We start from the raw sequence: 19,971 nt of genomic DNA on the forward strand, positions 1-19,971 counted from the left end.
AAAAAAGACTAAGACAAAATCTAGCCACAGAATATGTTAGAAGTTAAAGCTAACTGCTTGGTTCTTCTAGCTTTTTTGACAGTCACATTTTTCAAAATGTATCTCCACCGATATAACAGTATATCTATTACATCTGTATGTTTAATCTCGAACATTCAAAAATTAAAGTGTTAATTTATAATAAAGATTCAAGTAAGTTACCAGAAAAAGTATAGCATTATTTTCCTGTCAGAACTACAAAGAGCCAATCACATTCAAAATTGTTTTAAAAATTTAGTCTAGGAGAGAAAGGAAACAAATGAGAAAACTTGACATTAGGTAGCTGATAAGGTCTCAGAACACAGAGTATACCTCTAAGGGTGTCAAAAGCTTCACCAGTTCCATTTCACATGCGTTATCTTGATACCTAACAGGTGGTCTAGAATTGTTCAGGGCTTGGTCTCTTACCTTCTCAATTTCAGACAGTCTTGTAATAGGGTTTGTCTCATCAAAAGTTATCTGTAACTCAGTGCTTGTCTGAGAAAAGTACTCAGAGTAACACTGCTGGCTTGTCTCTTTCTCGAGTGCAGCCCCTGGTGGCCGGAACTGGATTTCTTTGGGTATCTGTTCAACAACCCGATGCTGCCACTTTTCTTCCAACGGCTGTGGTTCTTGAGTCCATCTCAACAGAGGGGATCTGGGTGTTGGGTGAAGGTGTCCAGTGTTTCTAGAGGACAGCTCTCCAGAGTGCTGGCACTCCTTCACTGTCATCTCAAAATCTGGTTTGAAGGTACAGTCTTTGGCCGTGCTCTTTTTTTGAATTTCACACTGGAGCAAAACTAATTGATGTTCATGCTCTTTGATCTGCTGGTCCATTTTTTGCTTCAGGTTTTCAACCTCACGCTTCTGGGCTATCAGCTCATCCTCAAGTTTCCGACATTTTTGGTAATGATTTGCTTCCACGTGCTGCCCTTGCTGCATTTGTTCACGATACTGTTGAAGCTGTCTTTCAAGTTCTTTAATGTTTGTTTCACAAAGCTTAGCATTTTCTTGGGCTCTAGAGTTTTCTTGTTGAAGAGACACAAAGTCAAGCTTAATGCCTGAAATATCATTTTCAGTGATGACTTTGGACTCCATTAATTTTTCCATCTTCTTCCGAAACTCCTCTGCTGACTGTTTGAATTTATCAGATTCTTCCTGAAACAGAACCATCTTTCTGTGGGTCATTTGCTCCTCTATGGTCTTTAAGTGTAATTCGTCTTGTACTTTTTTCAACCTGTTATTTAACTCTTGCACCTGAGCTTGTTGTAGCTGAACTTTCTGCTCCCCACGTCGCTTCTCTTCCTTGGAAGCATTCAGTTCTGCATTCAGATTTCTAACTTCTTTCTCAGTATTCTGGATGATAATGTTCTGTTGGTCACACTTTTGCTTAAATTCACTTACTAAATTTTGACTTTTTGCCAGGTCTTCTTCTAGGCATTTAATTTTTCTTTGAAAATCCTGCTCTGTTTTTGTCTGTTTATGCAAGTGTTCATTTGTGCTGCGCAGCTGATCTTTAAAACCATCTGCCTGAATTTTCAGTGCTTCACATCTTTGCTGGATAGTTTGTTTCTCTAAAACTATATTCTCTGATTCTGCCTGAATTCTCTGCATCATTAATTTGGTTTCATTATTCTGCCTAGTAAGCTCCTCTACTTTTTGTTTTAGCATCTCTGCACACTCATTACTTTTCTCCAATTCTTCATTGAGCCTTTGGATTTTATCATTATTTTCTTTCTCAGCTTTGATATTTTGAAGCAACTGCTCATGGCTTTTCTCAAATTGTTCTTTTAGATGATCTGATTTTCTCTGGCAGATTCGTAGTCTTTCTAATTCTTTCTCATCTCGAAAAGAATGAATTTGTGAATTTAAATGCTGAATATTCTTCTCAGCTACAGCATGTGCCCTTGTGATTCTGTCTACTTCTCTTTGTAGTTTCCCTTTTTCATGATGAAGAGATTCTAATTCTAACTGATAATTGTGCTTTATTTTCTTGAGATCGTTAGCTTCTTGCATGGCTTCTTCAGCTTTACCTGTGGTTTGGTTCAATTGCCTACCAAGCTCTCTGAGTTGTTGAGAATACCCTTTCTCCGCCTGATCCTTCCTTTCCAACTCCAACTTAAGGCACCTGAGTGTATTATTTGTTTCATCTAGTTTATCTTTTAGCAAACGAGCCTTTTCCTCAGATGACATTTTTTCAAGCTGGAGGGCATTAAGTTCATATGTCAGCTCTCTCATGTCTTGTTCAGCCTTTCTATTGGCAGCTGTTAGTTCATCTACCTGCTGTTTGAGTTCTTCTGCTTTCTGTTTGTCATGTTCTTGCTGGAGACCCATTACTGCCCTGCATGATGTAGCCTGTGTGATCGCGCACACTGGCAATGCATTTTCTCTACATGTATACTGAATTTCAGTTATTTTTCTTCTTGCTTCCAATTCAATTTTCTGCTTTTCTTTCAACTGTTTCTCTGCTACCTGTTTCTGAAATGCAAGGTCTTTTTCCATCTGCTTTATCAGCTTCAAGAGTTCTTCCTCATTGTCTCTCTTTCTTCTTAATTCTTCCATTAATTTATTTTTTTGTTGCTCCAAATCATTGAGACTTAAATCTTTTCTTTTAAGATGATCTTCCAGTGTTCTTCTGGTAAAGGTGTTTTCCTCCAACTGATTCCGAAAATTCAGGAGGTTCTCTTCCACGGCAGCTCTTTTGGCCTCGGCCTCTATGGTGAGCTGCCTCACCCACTCCAGTTCTCTTTCAGCGGCTTCCTTCTCTCTCACAATGGTTTCAAGCTCCCTGCGGTACTGCTTGGCTTCACTTTCAGCCCTTATCTTCTGCAGAGAGATATCTTCTACATTTCTCTGCTGCTTTCTCAATTCATTTTCTGCAGCCTCCCTGACCTTCGGAAGTTCTTCCTCTACTCGGGACTTTTGTTTCTTTAGTTCAGCTACCATTCTTTCCAACTCACTTATCTTTCCTGTAAGTTTGCTATTCTCAAGCATTGTTGCCTTCTGACGCTGAAGCAGATCTGAATATGCCCCATGTTCAGAAGTCTCCTTACACCTTTTAATCTACAAAAGACGTTTTGAAAGTGTCAAGCCTGTTCTGTTCAAAATATCTTACAACGTATGAATCAATGTTCATAAAAGTACTTACAAAACCAAGTGAACTCAAATGCAGAACAAGCGCTATCACCACCACCAGCAGCATCACCTTCTTCAGAGAGGAAGCTTCAGAAAGTCAGCAGAAGAGGACAAAAACCCTTCACGACAGGTTTTCTGAAGAATATCTTTTTGTCCCTCAGGAATAATTTTATTTTAAAAATTAGCTAGCTTAGAATTTTATAGCAAGAAGGGAATTTACAACAGATAAGGAAAAGGAGAAATGAGCAGGATAGGTATTTTCGCAAACTCACATTGGGTGAGTGACAAAGTGGGAAATAAAACTCTCACGACGGTGCCCTTTCTTCTCTTGCATGCAACATAATCCTAAGAGGTAGGAAGAACACCCAACAAATAGGAACCAAATGGTGCTAAAGAATTTAGTTTTCTAGACTGATAGAAATTAAAAATGATACTTATATTCCCATGTCTTATGGTTAAAAAAGCAAAGCACAGAACTTTAGAACAGAGAGCCAAATTAAGGAAATAACATGGGGAAGAAGGAAAATTATACAAAAACTTGAAATTTCTAAAGTCAGATCCCTTATTTGTTTATACTTGCCATATTATGACAATTACAATAATCAGAATTGCTAATGCAAAGGCAGCTACAGTCCTGATGGCTCTGGAAAAGATGCGCTTCATATACTCACAGATTTTGTTGCTGTTGTTAATAACATGCCTCATATGAATCACTTTGACAAGTACCTTTAAATACTCCATAAATATAAAGATATTTGTTAAGTATAATAGCTTTTAAATATATACTTAGGGATTCAGCTCCAATGTATAGAAAAAATTATAAGAAAATATTTTTACTCTACTAGGGACAGAATCAATGTCAGCTGGGAGGTGTATGCTTTACATTGGTTACAGAACTACATGATCAGGATTAGTTTATAATTATAATTTAATTTCTCTTTATTAATACTCTAGTGTTGTTAGTTTTGTATCATCAACTCAAGATCACCATAAAATAATTTAAACAGGAATAGAGAAATGATTTTAGACAGATTTGTTTTCATTGAGAAGTTTTGGTGAATTTCAAGAATTTAATTTCTATTGCAGACCATACATCTTATTTTGCTTCCTCTAATTTCTTGACCTCCAATAATTTTGATGAGAATTTCAGTTGTTTTCTTTGCTAACCTAAATAAGGTTTCTAATAATAATTCATTCAGAAACAAATCTCATAATCTGTTATCTTCAGCAGTCTATTTTCTTTATTTTAGTATCAGGGTCAATCCTGTGACATGTGAGCATTTTATCTATTTAAATACTAAGTTTTCAATATTTCTTGAGGAGGTTATTTCTAAGACAGTCTCAGGTCCTTATCAAACCTCCTTTAAAACTTAGCTATTGCTGAGAAATTCTGAGCTATTTCTCATGCTCAGATTTAGAAAAACTAAAAATTGCCTCAGAAAAAAGTATCTGTTGTTGAACCCTCAATGTCTTAGTCAATGCAGTGATTTGTTAAGAATCTCGGCTGGGCGAAGTGCCTCATGCCTGTAATCCCAGCACTTTGAGAACCCAAGGTGGGTGGATCATGAGGTCAGGAGTTCAAGACCAGCCTGGCCAACATGGTGAAACCCCGCCTCTACTAAAAATACAAAAATTAGCCCAGCGTGGTGGCAGGCACCTGTAATCCCAGCTACTCGGAAGGCTGAGGCAGTGAATTACTTGAACCCAGGAGGCGGAGGTTGCAGTGACCCGAGATCGCGCCACTGCAATCCAGCCTGGGCAACAGAGCTCTGTCTCAAAAAAAAAAAAAAAAAAAAAAGCATCATGTTGTCTGGATAACTCTTGACTTTTTTAGCAAATGTGACAAAAATTACTAGAAATAATTTAGTCCAATTGCTGACTTGCTTTCTTGTGGATCTCAAACTTATTTGCATAAAAATAACTTCCTTAACTTTTCTCTAAATCTTCCTCAATCTTGCCCTTTAATCACGGTGATTAATACTTAGCATATTTTGTTCTCAGCACAGACTGAAGAATCTCTCTCTAATATCTAATGTCTATTACAGATATTTTAGTAACATTTCTTTTAACTAAATCAGTATTACTTCTGAAATTAACTTGCATCCATCTTTGATTTTATGTTTATTATGGAAAATGCTGCTTTAGACCAAGGTTTTTCATGTGGGTCTTCAAACCTCAGTTGCAGAAACACCAATCTTTTGAGTCTAAAAATTGAGCTATGTATCTATTACACAACATTCCATTAATGTAATGTTAAGTAGTAGTTTTTTTTAACCTATTTTAAATTATAGCCTTCGCTTGTTCTTCCATAACCGTATTTGCTGGTTTCAATTAACTATAAATCTTTGACATTTTTAAGGACGACAATAATAACTTGCATTCAATTAAGGCCTTCTAAAATATTTTTTGTTTCTATCAATTGCTAGCATTCTGCCTCATCAGATAAATCAAGTAAGTGGCCCATATATGTATAATCAGATACATACTATAAGAAAAGAACTTGTTATTTTATTTTATATTTAACTACTGCATATACAATTTAAAAGATCTGTATACCATTTAAAATGGAATAAGATCTCTGAAGAACTAAAAATATAAAAAAATTATGGATGTTCTTTCATAGATGAGAGATGCATGCAATTAAGATGGTCACAAATATCCTGGTTCTCCTTCTAAGCACAAAGGAAGAGGGTTATAAAGTCTTGCAATTAGCTACGTTAGTGATTTAGCTGCAGAAAACTGTTAACTCTGAACAGACTAAAATAGTTTATAAAAGTGGTCACATTTTTAGGAAATTGAGAAAGTAACATCCAATAGACGTTTACTGCTGTTTCAGCTCTCATATGGAGTTACATTAAACATAATCACCTTTAGAATTTCAACAACAGTCCAATTTAAAATGGCTAATGTCCCACAATTTATTTATTTCAACATTCATTCTACTATTTTTGTCTGTTCTGGGGAATAGAAAGTACATCAAGATAATAAAGCATAGCATACTCCCTTTTAGATTAGATACAAGAGCCTTTGGTGACCACTGATCTTTATAAATAAGTCCTTACTCTTCCTATTTCTGAATATAATTTTTAAATGCAGAATCAAAGCTGCAGAAGTTCTCCAAATCAGAATGGCATTTAAATAGTCTTTTTAAATGCCATGTGCTATATCTTTTTGCAAAAAAAAAAACCAAAAACTCCAAAATTCTTAAAAAGTATCATCATTTTGTAAAAACGTCTACTACTTCTAAGTTAGCATCTTTACATTATGTATAATAATTTTAACTTCTTGAGATACAAATTAATTTAAAATGCATAAGACAAATGTGTTCGTGTGGTATTCCTGTAGACATACCAGCAGTAACTATACTTCAAAGAAGTATACCTCTCAGCTGTAAGAAAGCTGAAAAATATTCTGCCAAACTGCCAAAATTTCATAATTTATTTAAGACATTAACCCCACCATATTAGAGTCCTGAAGTGAAAATGTAAAGTCATGAAGTGAAATGACTTTCTATTTGAATGAATCTTAAAGACAAACAAAAATCCTAGGCCTTCAGTCATTTTCATTGTAATTTTATAATTCAATATTTATTTGTACATCTGCTACCAACCACATAAATTTATCATGAAACACATTTTGCTTTCCCAAACTACACTGTAGTTACTGCTTATCTCTAGCTCCTTTATATTTACAGCGTGCTCACTGTTAATGATTACCTCCTCCTCTTCCAGCCTCTTCAATGAATCACCCGCAAATTTAATATATTGTGTCATGAGAGTGACCAGGGCAGTATACCGAGTCCTTAGGTCCATGAACTGCAAGTAAGGAAAAAATAATAAAAGCATTACCTCCAGTTACTCTTACTAAGTTGAATGAATTTTGAATAATAATTACATTAACTAGGCCTTCAGGCAGCAAAGCACGCACCTCTCTCATAATAAATGATAAGAATGAGCTTATTACTATTGTACAAATCATAGCAAATGATAATTCTTCTAAATTTCACCATGAAGTACATTTATTTATCTCTATAGTTAATAATTAATCTTGAATAAAAATTTTTAAAGGGTTTTTAAAAACCCTTAATAGAATGTATTGTTCTGGGTGTAGACTTCTGTTTGGGATGATGAAAAGGTTCTGGAAATAAACAGTGGTACCAGTTGCACAATATTGTGATATACCGCAATGTCATTAAACTGTACATTTAAAATTGTTAAGATAGTAAGTTTTATACTATGTATATTTTACCACAACAAAAAATAAAATTTCAAAAGAAAGTGTTCTTTCTTTTATGCCCCTTTCCCTCTTTCTCTCATACTTTTATTACCTCTTGAATAATGAGATCTGCTGAACTCTGCATTCTTCGGCGTTTCACTGGAGATTTTTGTTGTGAATCTACCATGGCCCGGTAGGTCATTGTTTGTAATTCATAGTCCTGTATAAAGGAGTCAATGAGATAAAATGAATCGAAGCAAGGTACTAGAGTTTCATTCTACAATAATTTAACACAGATAATTAGAACCCAGATTCACTAAAATAACTTTAGTGATTTGACATAGACCATTAGAACCTAGATTCATTAAATTAAGTTTAAATAAAGAAAATATAGTCGTGTTTCACATGACAACATTTCTGTCAAAGACAGACCATATACATGGTGGTAGCCCCATAAAATTATAATGGAGCTGAAAAATACCTATCGCCTAGTGATGTCATGGCACAATGCATTACTCACGTTTGTGGTGATGCTGGTGTAAACAAACTTACTGTGCTGCCCGTCACAGAAAAGTATAGCACACACAATTATGTTCAGTACGTAATACTTGGTAATAAATGACTATGTTACTGGTCTATATATTTACCACACTATACTTTCAGTTGTTGTTTTAGAGTGTACTCCTACTTATTAAAAAAAAAAAAAGTTAACTGTAAAACAGTTTCAGATAGGTCCTTCAGAAAGTACTCCAGAAGAAGGCATTGTTATCATAGGAGAAGACAGCTCCATACATGTGATTGCCCCGAAGACCTTCCCATGGGATCTAGAGGTATAAGACAATGATATTGATGATCCTGACTCTATATAGGCCTAAGTTAATGCGTATGTTTGTGTCTTAGGCTTTAACAAAGAAGTTTAAAAAGTAAAAAAAAAAAAAAAAAAAAATTAAAAATAGAAAAAAGCTTACAGAATAAAGATATAAAGAAATAAAGTACTTTTGTATGGCTGTACAATGTGTTCATTGTTTTAAGCTAAGTGCTATGAGAAAAGAGTCAAAAGGTTAAAAAAATTACAAGTTTATAATGTAAAAAAGTAAGTTAATGTTATTATTGAAGAAATTTTTTTATAAGCTAGTGTAGTCTAAGTGTATGGTGTTTATAAATTCTACAGAGGTGTACAGTAATGTCCTAGGCCTCTACCTTCACTCAGAACTCACTCACTAACTCACCAAAGCAACTTCTCGTCCTGCGAGCTCCATTCATGGTAGGTGCTCTATACAGGGGTACCATTTTTTATATTTTATTCCCTATTTTTATTATACCTTTTCTATGTTTAGATACACAAATAGATACCATTATGTTACAGTTGCCTACACTATTCAGTACAGTAACATGCTGTACAGGTTTGAAGTCTAGGAGCAAGAGGCTGTACCATATAGCCTAAGTGTGTAAAAAGCTATAACATCTAGGTTTATGTGAGTACACTCTACAATGTTGGCACAATGAAAAAATCTCCTAACAACGCATTTCTTGGAATACGTCCCCTTTGTTAAACAACACATGACTGTATCACAAAATTACATTTTTAGGAATCTATCCAATCCTGGAGATGCTCCCAAGATGGGGACAAAATCAGAAACATGTAGGGTGGTCAGGTAATTTCCCAAGTCTGTTTGGAAGCTCATGAAAATATATGTAACAATAGCGTAGTCCTATGCAGCCCCCCTTTCCTCCAGCTAAGCAATGGAACTATGGATCTGGAGGGCTAAAACTGAAAAGTTGTCAATGACAACTTGAAAAGCATGAAAAGTGTCCCCCTAAGTGAGAAAGTTAGAAGCTCTCCCGTGAAATACCCTAACAATGTTAAAGAAAAAAGAAAGAAAGAAAAGTGATAAGAAACCAACTACAGAGCTATGTATTCTGGTGGCTGGGAGTGGCAGGGGTGTACACATGTGAGAGAGAGAAGAAGATGAATGAATTGGGGGGCTGTCATGTGACTAATTTCACAAAGAATTATTAGATAAGTGTCAAAAAAAGTTCAAATGAAGATTCTTTTAACTTTTTAACACTGCATGAAATGACTTGCATGGCTTTAACAGTACATTTAGAATCACAAACCTGAATATTAAATTTTACTAAAGTTAATGAATCTTCCTACCTTCACTGTAGCTGAGTACTGTTCTGCATATTTTTGACACTCATCCATTTTGCTCTGTTTCATTTCTATTTCAGACACCAGCATCTATAAATATATACAGTTTAGAAGAAAAATGACAAGGAACTCACCTATTCTACTATATAAGATGCTCATTAACTAAGACGTATCTACACCACTTCACAGTATAGCTCCTTAGCCCTTTGCACTTAATACACAACTTGCCTTATGGGTAAATTACAAACTTTCAGATTAAGCCATAGAAGTGACCCACCCCATGCGGCTTTCAAAGCAGAAATTACTAAACTCCTTAGGAATTATCCAAAAGCAGACTTGATGCCCTTGGCCACCACCTATTCCTGAAGAAAATAGAGCTAGAAATGACTGGCCCCGGCCGGGCACGGTGGCTCACGCTTGTAATCTCAGCACTTTGGGAGGCCGAGGCCGGCGGATCGTGAGGTCAGGAGATCGAGACCATGGTGAAACCCCATCTCTACTAAAAATATAAAAAATTAGCCAGGCGTGGTGGCGGGCGCCTATAATCCCAGCTACTTGGAGAACGGCGTGAACCCGGGATGCAGAGCTTGCAGTGAGCTGAGATCGTGCCACTGCACTCCAGCACTCCAGCCTGGGTGACAGAGCGAGACTCCATCTCAAAAAAAAGATAAAAAAAAAAAAAAAAAAAAAAGAAATGACCGGCCCCTAAAGATAGAACAAAAATCTCAAAGCCTTCAACTTTCTGTCAAATGTGGTATTTAATTTTCCATTGCTAACCATTTTTACTTATTTAGGAACCCAGAAACTATTGTGGCCAGCAAAGTGTCAAAGAGATTTCTATACCTATGATTAAATAAATTATCATTAGGAATTTGAAAACTATCCCAACACTTTCCACTTTCTGATTACCCATGCTTTCAAAAATTACTCCCAAGAAATAAACATAAGTCATGTATGTAGGTTTGGGTTGCAAGATTTTAATATTTTTTATATACTGTCCACCTTCCTTTAAAGAGTTGGTGACTTTTTCATTTAACATAGGAAAGGAAGATGAGCAGCATGACTGACCAAATGCAGACATAACCTCAGTAGAGGGAATTATTTTTACATACCTTCTGTTGATTCAACTGTGTGGCTAGGGTTTTACTATTTTCAGGCTGATTTTCCTGAATCTTTCTCTGACTAGTTTCAACCTGCTGGATCCAATCATCTAAAGGATGGTAAGTATCTCTGTAGTACTTCAGTGATTTGCCAATGCCCTCTAAGTCCCGTAACCTAAGAGAATAGTAACAGAATAGTCAGTGTCCAATGATATCCACCAGGAGGGTGGAAGATGTAGAGATGGGAGAGACAAAATAACTGGACCGCAATGAACTAAGCACAAGAGGGGTATGTATAAAGAACTCAAGGCTGCAGCACCCTGAGGCACACCGCCAAGGGCATTCCTCATTGGGTTGAATATAAACATTCTGCTCCTTGAGTTGTGCAATTTAGTGACAGTGATTATTCTAGGGACAAGCCCAAGAAGCTAAACCTAAAAAGCAAGAAAAGTGGAAGCTTAACCATAATTATTATCAATTACAGTGTCTTGAATAGTAAGGCTTGAATCAAATGGCAGTTCAGTTTTGAAATAACGATAAGGTATTCCAATGGCTGGTTCAACATGGTCTCAGAGAGTATTTTCCAGAAGCTGTGATTACATACCTGTCTCTATGATTTAAAAAACCACCACATTAAACCTATGTATCATATTTGTTACAGAGATAACACATATTTGAACATAATTTTACTTTTGGAGAATGGCACTGTATCATAAAAGCATTTTATTTGCATCAATATAAGCATGAAAATGAATGAGAAAGGACACGAATTCATTTATTTTAAGATGAACCCTAAAACCTTTTTTAATTCAGTAATTGAGCAAATAATTTTGACTTCCTTGTATCTTCAATTAAAATGAACATCAGGGCATTTCCATTTATTTACATTCTTAAGTCCAGTATAGAAGCTACACACATCCCTATCACATGCATGCTTCATGCTCTTACTAAGTCATGGTTATTTCAATATTATAAGTTGTTAATAATTAGAGAACTACATTGTTTTTTCCTTCAGAAAAGGCAAGCAGATTAACTATATAAATGCTAGAATACATGAATAGTAACAGAGTTGAAAAAATGCTTATTTTGAAGTTAAATGTCTTACTAAAGTCCTCCAAGTAAGAAAGAAATATGGCTAAGTAGAGGTATTGTAATTAACAAATTAACTATGGAAGTAAAAAAAAAATAGCCTCATATGTTTAGATTTTACTCATTTACCATAGATAGACATTAAATCTGTGCTAAAACTGAACAAAAAAGGATACTAACCTGTTGTCAATCTGCACATGAACATTTTGCCATCTTTCGACTAATTGATCTGCTTTTTCTTTGTGCCAGTCAAAATCAAGGTCCCGTTCTTTATACGTTTTGAACATTTCATCACTGATGGCTTTAGCTTTCTGCAACTCATCCTCTAATGCATGGAATACCTGTCTCTTTTCATCTACTTCAGATCTCCATTGCTAAAATACATTAATTGGTAAAAGTTATAAAAATGTTCATCACTGGGTAAATACATAATTTACCTAATTTTACAATTTATTTACAAATGACAGGTAGAAAATAAGATAAAGGAAAGAATGTCTTTCATATACACAATGTTATATTAGTTCAAGCCTTACGAAATTTTCGGTATTTGTACTCTGATTTTTTAATGACAATTTTATAAAGTTCAGCCCAATAAAATTTGCATATCAACAAAATAAAATATATTCCATAAGCAAGTTTGCTACCTCCACTAATAAAATATGTCGTTTTCATTGTCTGCTTTTAAGTGCCTACTAATCCCACTGTTAAAAAGGAATACATGCATTAGAAATCACTGAGATAACTTTTAAAAATTGCTTTGCGATAGTTTCACCACTTGCTAAAGAAATACATATAGATGAGTTGAACTACAAGTCTTTTTCCTTTCTCAGATTAACTTCTCTATTTACCTCCTTGATATCTTAAATTAACTTCTTTTTCAACAAGTTAATCTATTACAAATAATTTAATTTTTAGCTTCGACTCCTCTTGCTGCCAACATGAATTGACTATCAAAAGCTACTGTCAAAAGGGTTCAAACTTCAAATGAGAACTCTCCTCAAACTAAAATGACTGAACATACTTATTAGAGTAAGCTGTGAGATCACAGACACACAAATGGAATAAATCCATTCAAAAATCCAAGATATTTAACGCTTGATGTTTGCAGATCTAAGTGCTAGAGAAATGCCTGTAGAATATGATATTTAAAAATAGCCAAAAGTGAGTCTCATACCTTTAAAGTACTTATTAGATTCTCGATATTATTCTTGTCAGCTATAACTGCTTCTTCTTCACACAATTTAGTTTCATAGAGTTTCACAAGGGCTTCTGCAGCTTGAGTGTTTTTTAACACCAAGTTAACAGTTTTCAACCTTAAAAAGGAAATTAAACAATAGCCACCTATGGTTAAATGTTTATTTTTGCACAATGTAGTCCTGAAGCACCATTATGACACATGACATAACATGTTCTTCACCTTGGAACACTGATACATTTACTATGAAACTGACACTTTTCTGGCTTTCTTCTTAATAGAGAGTATGTGCTCCAACCCATCCGCTGCCCCACAAGTGGTATTCAGCAAGAGACTGCAACATCAGATGGTTTCTTCCTAACTTTGTTTAAGTATGAGATGAAAATTCACTGGCTACAACTGCCGAGCTACCCAAATTACATGCAAAATGTGGGAGGACCATACATTACACGCTCATCTCTGAAGCACATCCACTATCAACATAGAGAAGTGTCATTGATCCAAAAAAATAATGTATTTCTTTTCTTTTTTTCGTTTTTTTGAAATGGAGTCTTGCTCTGTCACCCAGGCTGGAGTGCAATGGTGCGAGCTCAGCTCACTGCAACCTCCACCTCCCGGGTTCAAGTGATTCTCCTGCCTCAGCTTCCTGAGTAGCTGGGACTATAGGCGCCTACCACCATGCCTGGCTAACTTTTGTATTTTTAATAGAGATGGGGTTTCACCATGTTGGCCAAGCTGGTCCCGAACTCCTGACCTCAGGTGATTCACCCGCCTTGGCCTCCCAAAGTGCTGGGATTACAGGCATGAGCCATCACGCCTAGCCAATAATGTGTTTCTTAAGACAAAATAAAAGTTAATATTTATATTAATAAAAGTAAAATTTTAAATTAATAGTAAATAAAAATGAGAGTTGTATGAAGCAATTTATATATTGAGATGGCAGTTACATACTTATCTATGTAAGTGGAAGACATAGAATAGACTTGGTTCATGTTCTGAAGGACAACATTAAGCTCTGATCGTAGGGTAGGGACTGATGAAGAGGCTGCTGCTTGACTGAAAAACTCCTCACACTTATTTGTGATTGTTCCCAAATCATCTTTAAGTCGTTCCAGCTCTTTCTTTAGTTTCTATAAAACAGAGAACAAACAAAGGTATCAGGCCATCACCTGTGATGAGGTGTTTTCCTTAAACTAGTTTAAAAACACACATTCCACATTAAGAACCAATGACTTAGAAATCTACATATTCTTTGTTTTTTATCAAAGAAACTACACCATGGCATTCAAGTTTTACAATCAATAATTCCCTTACTGTTCATCTCCTTAGCCTCAACATCTAACTTAGTACTTTTGCACACAGCAGGTATATAATGACTTTTATTGCAAGTCCTTATATCCTTCATCATAATGAAGGTGAGCGTGTACACATTCTCATGTTTACCTGAGTCAGAGGTAGACTGAATCCTAGTTTATAATCAGCAATAATTACATAATCAGACCTCACCTCACACTAGACTGGCTAGTGTGAGTGTGCAAAACTGAACATTAAGAAGTCACAAGAGTTGATACGTAGGATCATTAAGAGAGTTAGTTTTTTTCCCAACATATTTATAGCTCTCACCTCCTGTTCTGTGATTCTGAACACACTTTCATGCAAATCATCTCTTTCCAGGGGAGTTCGAATCTGTCTAATCAGCCGATCTTCACAGTTCTCTAACCGAAGTCTAATGTTTCGAACTTCAGAGATGTAGAGATTATAAACTGATTCCTCTTGCTCCTCTGTGAAAATAAATATAATGTTTAGAAAATATCTTGTTTTCTATCTCTTAGAAGCTTCTGTTTATGTTTTAATATGACAATTTTATATTACTGGGACATAGCTAGTCAAGCAAATGGTTCCTGTTTTCATCACAAACCCATTCTAAGGATATAAATCTTAAAACATAAATCTTAAAATTTAAGAAGAATTAATAAAATTTCTCAAACGCCATTTGAAATACCAATTTCCGATTAAATGCTGTCCAAAGTAATACGTTGCTATTTTACGTTCACAAAAATGTGAATTATATTAGCTGCAAAAATTAATTACAAAAATCGCGGTGGCTCACGCTTGTAATCCCAGCACTTTGGGAGGCCGAGGCGGGCGGATCACAAGGTCAGGAGATCGAGACCACGGTGAAACCCCGTCTCTACTAAAAATACAAAAAAATTAGCCGGGCGTGGTGGCGGGCGCCTGTAGTCCCAGCTACTCGGAGAGGCTGAGACAGGAGAATGGCGTGAACCCGGGAGGCGGAGCTTGCAGTGAGCCGAGACTGCGCCACTGCACTCCAGCCTGGGTGACAGAGCGAGACTCCGTCTCCAAAAAAAAAAAAAAAAAAAAAAAAAAAAAAAAATCAAATAAAAATCCTTAGAAGTAAAAAGTAGGTAAATAATAATGTTTAAGATTTTACAAAAATAGAATATTACTAATAAAATTGTCTCTAAAATTTAAAAAGTTCAGAATAAAATCTATATTTAACAAAAGTTAACTAGGCAAAAACCTTTTGCTTTAATCCTTGTATAAAATCCAAGTTTGGTAAATGGGAAAATAGTTGAATCTTTTCTGAAACTGAAGGATTGCAAAATAGTGAAAACGTTGAAAAGTAATAATTCGTTGTTTGTCCAACCAGTTGGTTGGCATCTTTTCTTAATTCATCATTTGGAAACAAATTAATCCCTTCTTGAGTCTTCCTACCTCAAACATGCTTTTACTGTTCCAGCAATTGTGTCTACATATCACAGGCTGAGTGATACAATATACGTAAGATTGAGATTCCCATTGAGAGCAAAACATAGCCAGAACTAAACACCTATGGGGAAAAAAAGACAGGGATCCCCATGCTTTACCTCTTTCTGCAGATTTAAGAAGTTCTTGATAATACTGCTTACATACATTAACCTCCTTTTCCAGTTGTGTTATATCTGAGCCTGAAAAGACTTGGGATTCCTGGCTATCTTCCAGAAAATCTTCAAAACGAGATTGCAGATTACTTAGAACTTGCTGATGTTCACCAGGTAGCATTGTCTTTATCTAAAGAAGACCAAAGACCCATGTAATTCATTCTATTACTCATAGATTTGAATGGGATACACTTCAAACTGGTCGTATGGTATATGCCAATCTAAACGAATAATCATCAATAGGAACATTTGAAATTAACTGTCTTTTTCATTAACAATTTTAGGTGTTTGTTTTTTTTGTTTTTGAGACGGAGTTTCACTCTTATTGCCCAGGCTGGAACACAATCTCAGCGCACTGCAACCTCCGCCTCCCAGGTTCAAGCAATTCTCCTGCCTCAGCCTCTGGAGTAGCTAAGATTACAGGCATGTGCCACCACACCTGGCTAATTTTGTATTTTTAGTAGAGACAGGGTTTCTCCACGTTGGTCAGGCTGGTCTCGAACTCCGGACCTCTTAGGTGATCCACCCGCCTTGGCCTCCCAAAGTCCTGGGATTACAGGCATCAGCCACCACGCCCAGCCAACAATTTTAGGTTTTAACGACAAAGAAAAACAAGTCTACAAAACTCAAATGAAATCAACTGTACCCCCATCATCATATATCCAACAACTACGGTCTGCCTCCCTATCTCACAGTAAGTTCTGAATGAAATTTGTGATCTCCTGGCCGGGCACCATGTAATCTCAGCACTTTGGGAGGTCGAGGCAGGCGGATCATGAGGTCAGGAGATCGAGACCACGGTGAAACCCCGTCTCTACTAAAAATCCAAAAAATTAGCCGGGCGTGGAGGTGGGTGCCTGTAGTCCCAGCTACTCGGAGAGGCTGAGGCAGGAGAATGGCGTGAACCCGGGAGGCGGAGCTTGCAGTGAGCCGAGGTTGCACCACTGCACTCCAGCCTGGGCGACAGAGCAAGACTGCGTCTCAAAAAAAAAAAAAAACCAAAAAAAAAAAAAAAAAAAAGAAATTTGTGATCTCCAGATTTCCTCAATTCTTAAAAAGTGCCTTATATGCTATGCACATATAACAAATATTCATTGAATAAATGAACATTAGCATGGATTTGCTGGAATCCATCCTACTCTAAAGCAAATACAAACTCTACCAAACATATGAAAAGGCACGCACATTTTTGGACATACTGAGTTGACATACAGATTCATACTTACTGAAGCCACATTGCTAGCTCGAATTCTATCAATTTCATTGATGAGATAATGCCAGGATACTACACTCTTCATGTTTATGTGAGACTCATGCCAAAGAGTCAGGACATTCTGATACTGTTGCTCAATTCTGAAATACATGAAAGAGAACTCAGATTAATGTTTTTATTCCCTCTGAAAACACACTGCAATTTTTCTTTTTGTGTGGAATATTCCACGGATGAGTTCTAGAGACTTTTGATCCTGTGGGGCCTTGACAAAGTATTGATTGTTTCTTCAACCTTCAGAGAGCCCCCAAAACTAGCTCAATATTTTTAGCTAATATATACGAACCTGTTGGCAAAGTCCACCGCTTCTTTGTTTGGTGGAGGAACGGTGAAGCACACAGATGGGACCATAGCCTCATTCCCAGTAGGACTAATGACCTTCCATTTAGCACGATGAGAGTTATTCGCCAAAACACATTCATCGTCTTTGTAAATGGTTATCTGGTTTTAAATAAAGAGAAGAATAACTCAATGAGGTCCCTGTTAACTGTTTTCCATCTCAATCCTGGGATTGTTTTGTTTTATGAGGGGGAAAATCTTGAAAACTAGTTAGCAATATGATCTCATTTACAAAATTTATGAATAATGACAGAAACTGGTCTGTTTCTAGGAGTTACAAGTACCTCAATTTGTCTGTAGTCACAGATAGCTTTGATTGGAATAGAAGTTTTGAGTGGACACTCAGAATTCCTTGGCTTCAGTTGAATTATTGTTTTTGCTTTTCCCATTAGGCTTGCTATAGTGCTTTTGTACTGCAGAAGTTCTTCTTTCTCTTCCTAAGTAATAAATACAGTGAATTTTAAGAAGTAAAAGACTTGTACTCTCCATGCCTTCAGCACTTTACACAAATTAAACTTCATCAGGAAAGTCTTCTCTGACTACCTAGTCTAAATTTTCAATCCCTTCCCCTCCACCCCATCTTGTATCCCTCTTCCTTTCTTTGGTTTGTTTGGTTTTCTTTTTCCTCTCTGGCAGTTACGTTACCTAACATACTATATAAATTTTACTTATTTATTGTTTATTGTCTAACTCCCTCTCTAGCATGTAAGCACCACAAAGGTAGAGATTCTTCTCTGCTTTGTTCACTGCTGTAGCTCTAGAACCTAAAACAGTGCCCAGGATATATTAAGAACTTAAAAAGTATTTGCAAAAGAACGACTAAACACACACACACACGACACTAAAAACCATCTTAAAATATCAAAGCTATCACATAAAAAAAAACTTTTGTTGTATTTGTTGCCAAAAGAATACTAAAACTGAATGTGCAAACGTGTAATTGAATTAGTGGGAAATATCAGGAGTGCCAATAAAATACAAAGTTCTGCTCATATAAAACACTAATCTAATCACTTATGCATACTTATAAAATGCATAGGTTTTGTGTTAGTACCATTGATTCCTGAACAAGGTCTTCTAGCTTGTGAATGCTGCTTGATCTATCACAGCTGTACTTCCGCTGAATGGCATCTTTTAGATTCCTTAAGTAATCAGTAGCTTCTTTGGCATCATTGAAAAACTAAGGAAAGATGAAACCTGGCAGTTAAAGTATGTTAAATACCAGCAAAGCACACAGTTGTCACACTCCAATACCAAGGTCCTATGTGTACCCCTCAGAAGTGAGAACAGAATAAAAGCACAAGATAGCTTAATAGTCACATCCTTCCTTGGACCAAAGAATAACCCTTGAAGTTGAACAGTTAAGAATGAACATACTAAGTGTCCAAAGCTTATATGATGTTTTGGCTCTCTATTATTTTGGCTGAAGGTCCATTTTAAATTAGGATTTAAACAATTTTTAAGTAGGAGTGAAATTCCAAGAATACTTAAAGACTTCTATGGTTTTAGAAGTTTAATGGTTATAGATGGTTGATTCTCTACATGAAAACAGTTCCTAAATAAGAGACACATTTGTAGAATAGAATAAAGATTTTATGATATCTTAATAATTTTTAAAGGATTCCTGCATTAACAGAATACTTCAATCTATCTCATAGGACATAAAACCAACTCTTCCGGCCTACAAAGAAAACGATTCACACATATATATATACACACATACACACACACACACACACACACACACACATACACATATATATATACATATATATACACATATATAACAATGTGTGTGTGTATATATACGTGTATATACGTATATGTATGTGTATATGTGTATATCTATACACACACACATTGTTATCCTAACAATAAATTTTGAAAAAGATTCCTGCAAGTTAGCCAAAATCACAATACCATCTATTGAAGTTATGATTCTACTCACATACCTCGAAATATGCTGTGTTCTCCTTTATGTGCTGCTCCACACACTGGCAGAGCTGTAAGATCCAGCTCCACTGCGTCTGCATTGCTGCTCTGTAGGCCTTAAAGATAAAACAGAGCCATCATAATTGACTGGAGAGAAATAATGCACACATACCTTTTGATATCGATGCTTCTAAATGCTAACTCTACTATCTAAATAGATGACCAATTGTTTTGGCAGAGTAAGACTTGAAAATCAGGGCAGTGGCTGGGCATGATGGCTCACGCCTGTAGTCCCAACACTTTAGGAGGCCGAGGCAGGCGGATAACCTGAGGTCAGGAGTTCAAGACCAGCCTGTCCAACATGGTGAAACCCTGTCTCTACTAAAAATACAAAAATTAGCCAGGTATGGTGGCACGCGCCTGTGTTCCCAGCTACTCGAGAGGCCAAGGCAGGAGAATTGCTTGAACCCAGGAGGCGGAGGTTACAGTGAGCCAAAATTGTGCCATTGCACTCCAGCCTGGGGAACAAGAGTGAAACTCAATCTCAAAAAAAAAAAAAAAACCAAACAAGAAAATCAGGGCAG

General features: G+C 36.2%; 1 protein-coding gene across 27 annotated transcripts in view; it reads right to left on the minus strand.

Moving 5' to 3' along the window:
- The window catches only part of DST (dystonin), a 499,064-nt gene that overhangs the window by 153,347 nt on the left and 325,746 nt on the right, over window positions 1-19,971 (minus strand). For 26 of the 27 annotated variants that reach the window (XM_055263445.2, XM_063632850.1, XM_055263432.2 and 23 more), the window contains 14 exons: window positions 19,408-19,503; window positions 18,510-18,635; window positions 17,740-17,892; window positions 17,403-17,557; window positions 17,073-17,199; window positions 15,793-15,976; window positions 14,528-14,685; window positions 13,856-14,034; window positions 12,884-13,022; window positions 11,890-12,083; window positions 10,633-10,795; window positions 9,527-9,610; window positions 7,481-7,588; window positions 6,870-6,968 (listed from right to left, as the gene is read on the minus strand). In XM_055263445.2, coding sequence (XP_055119420.2) covers window positions 6,870-6,968; window positions 7,481-7,588; window positions 9,527-9,610; window positions 10,633-10,795; window positions 11,890-12,083; window positions 12,884-13,022; window positions 13,856-14,034; window positions 14,528-14,685; window positions 15,793-15,976; window positions 17,073-17,199; window positions 17,403-17,557; window positions 17,740-17,892; window positions 18,510-18,635; window positions 19,408-19,503 — 1,965 coding nt within the window. Of the gene's footprint in view, window positions 1-351; window positions 3,082-6,869; window positions 6,969-7,480; window positions 7,589-9,526; window positions 9,611-10,632; window positions 10,796-11,889; window positions 12,084-12,883; window positions 13,023-13,855; window positions 14,035-14,527; window positions 14,686-15,792; window positions 15,977-17,072; window positions 17,200-17,402; window positions 17,558-17,739; window positions 17,893-18,509; window positions 18,636-19,407; window positions 19,504-19,971 lie in introns of all 27 variants that reach the window. The other variant, XM_055263451.2, reaches the window with a different exon arrangement.

Source organism: Symphalangus syndactylus, chromosome 23 (genome assembly GCF_028878055.3).
Source record: "Symphalangus syndactylus isolate Jambi chromosome 23, NHGRI_mSymSyn1-v2.1_pri, whole genome shotgun sequence".
Taxonomy (NCBI): Eukaryota; Metazoa; Chordata; class Mammalia; order Primates; family Hylobatidae; genus Symphalangus; species Symphalangus syndactylus.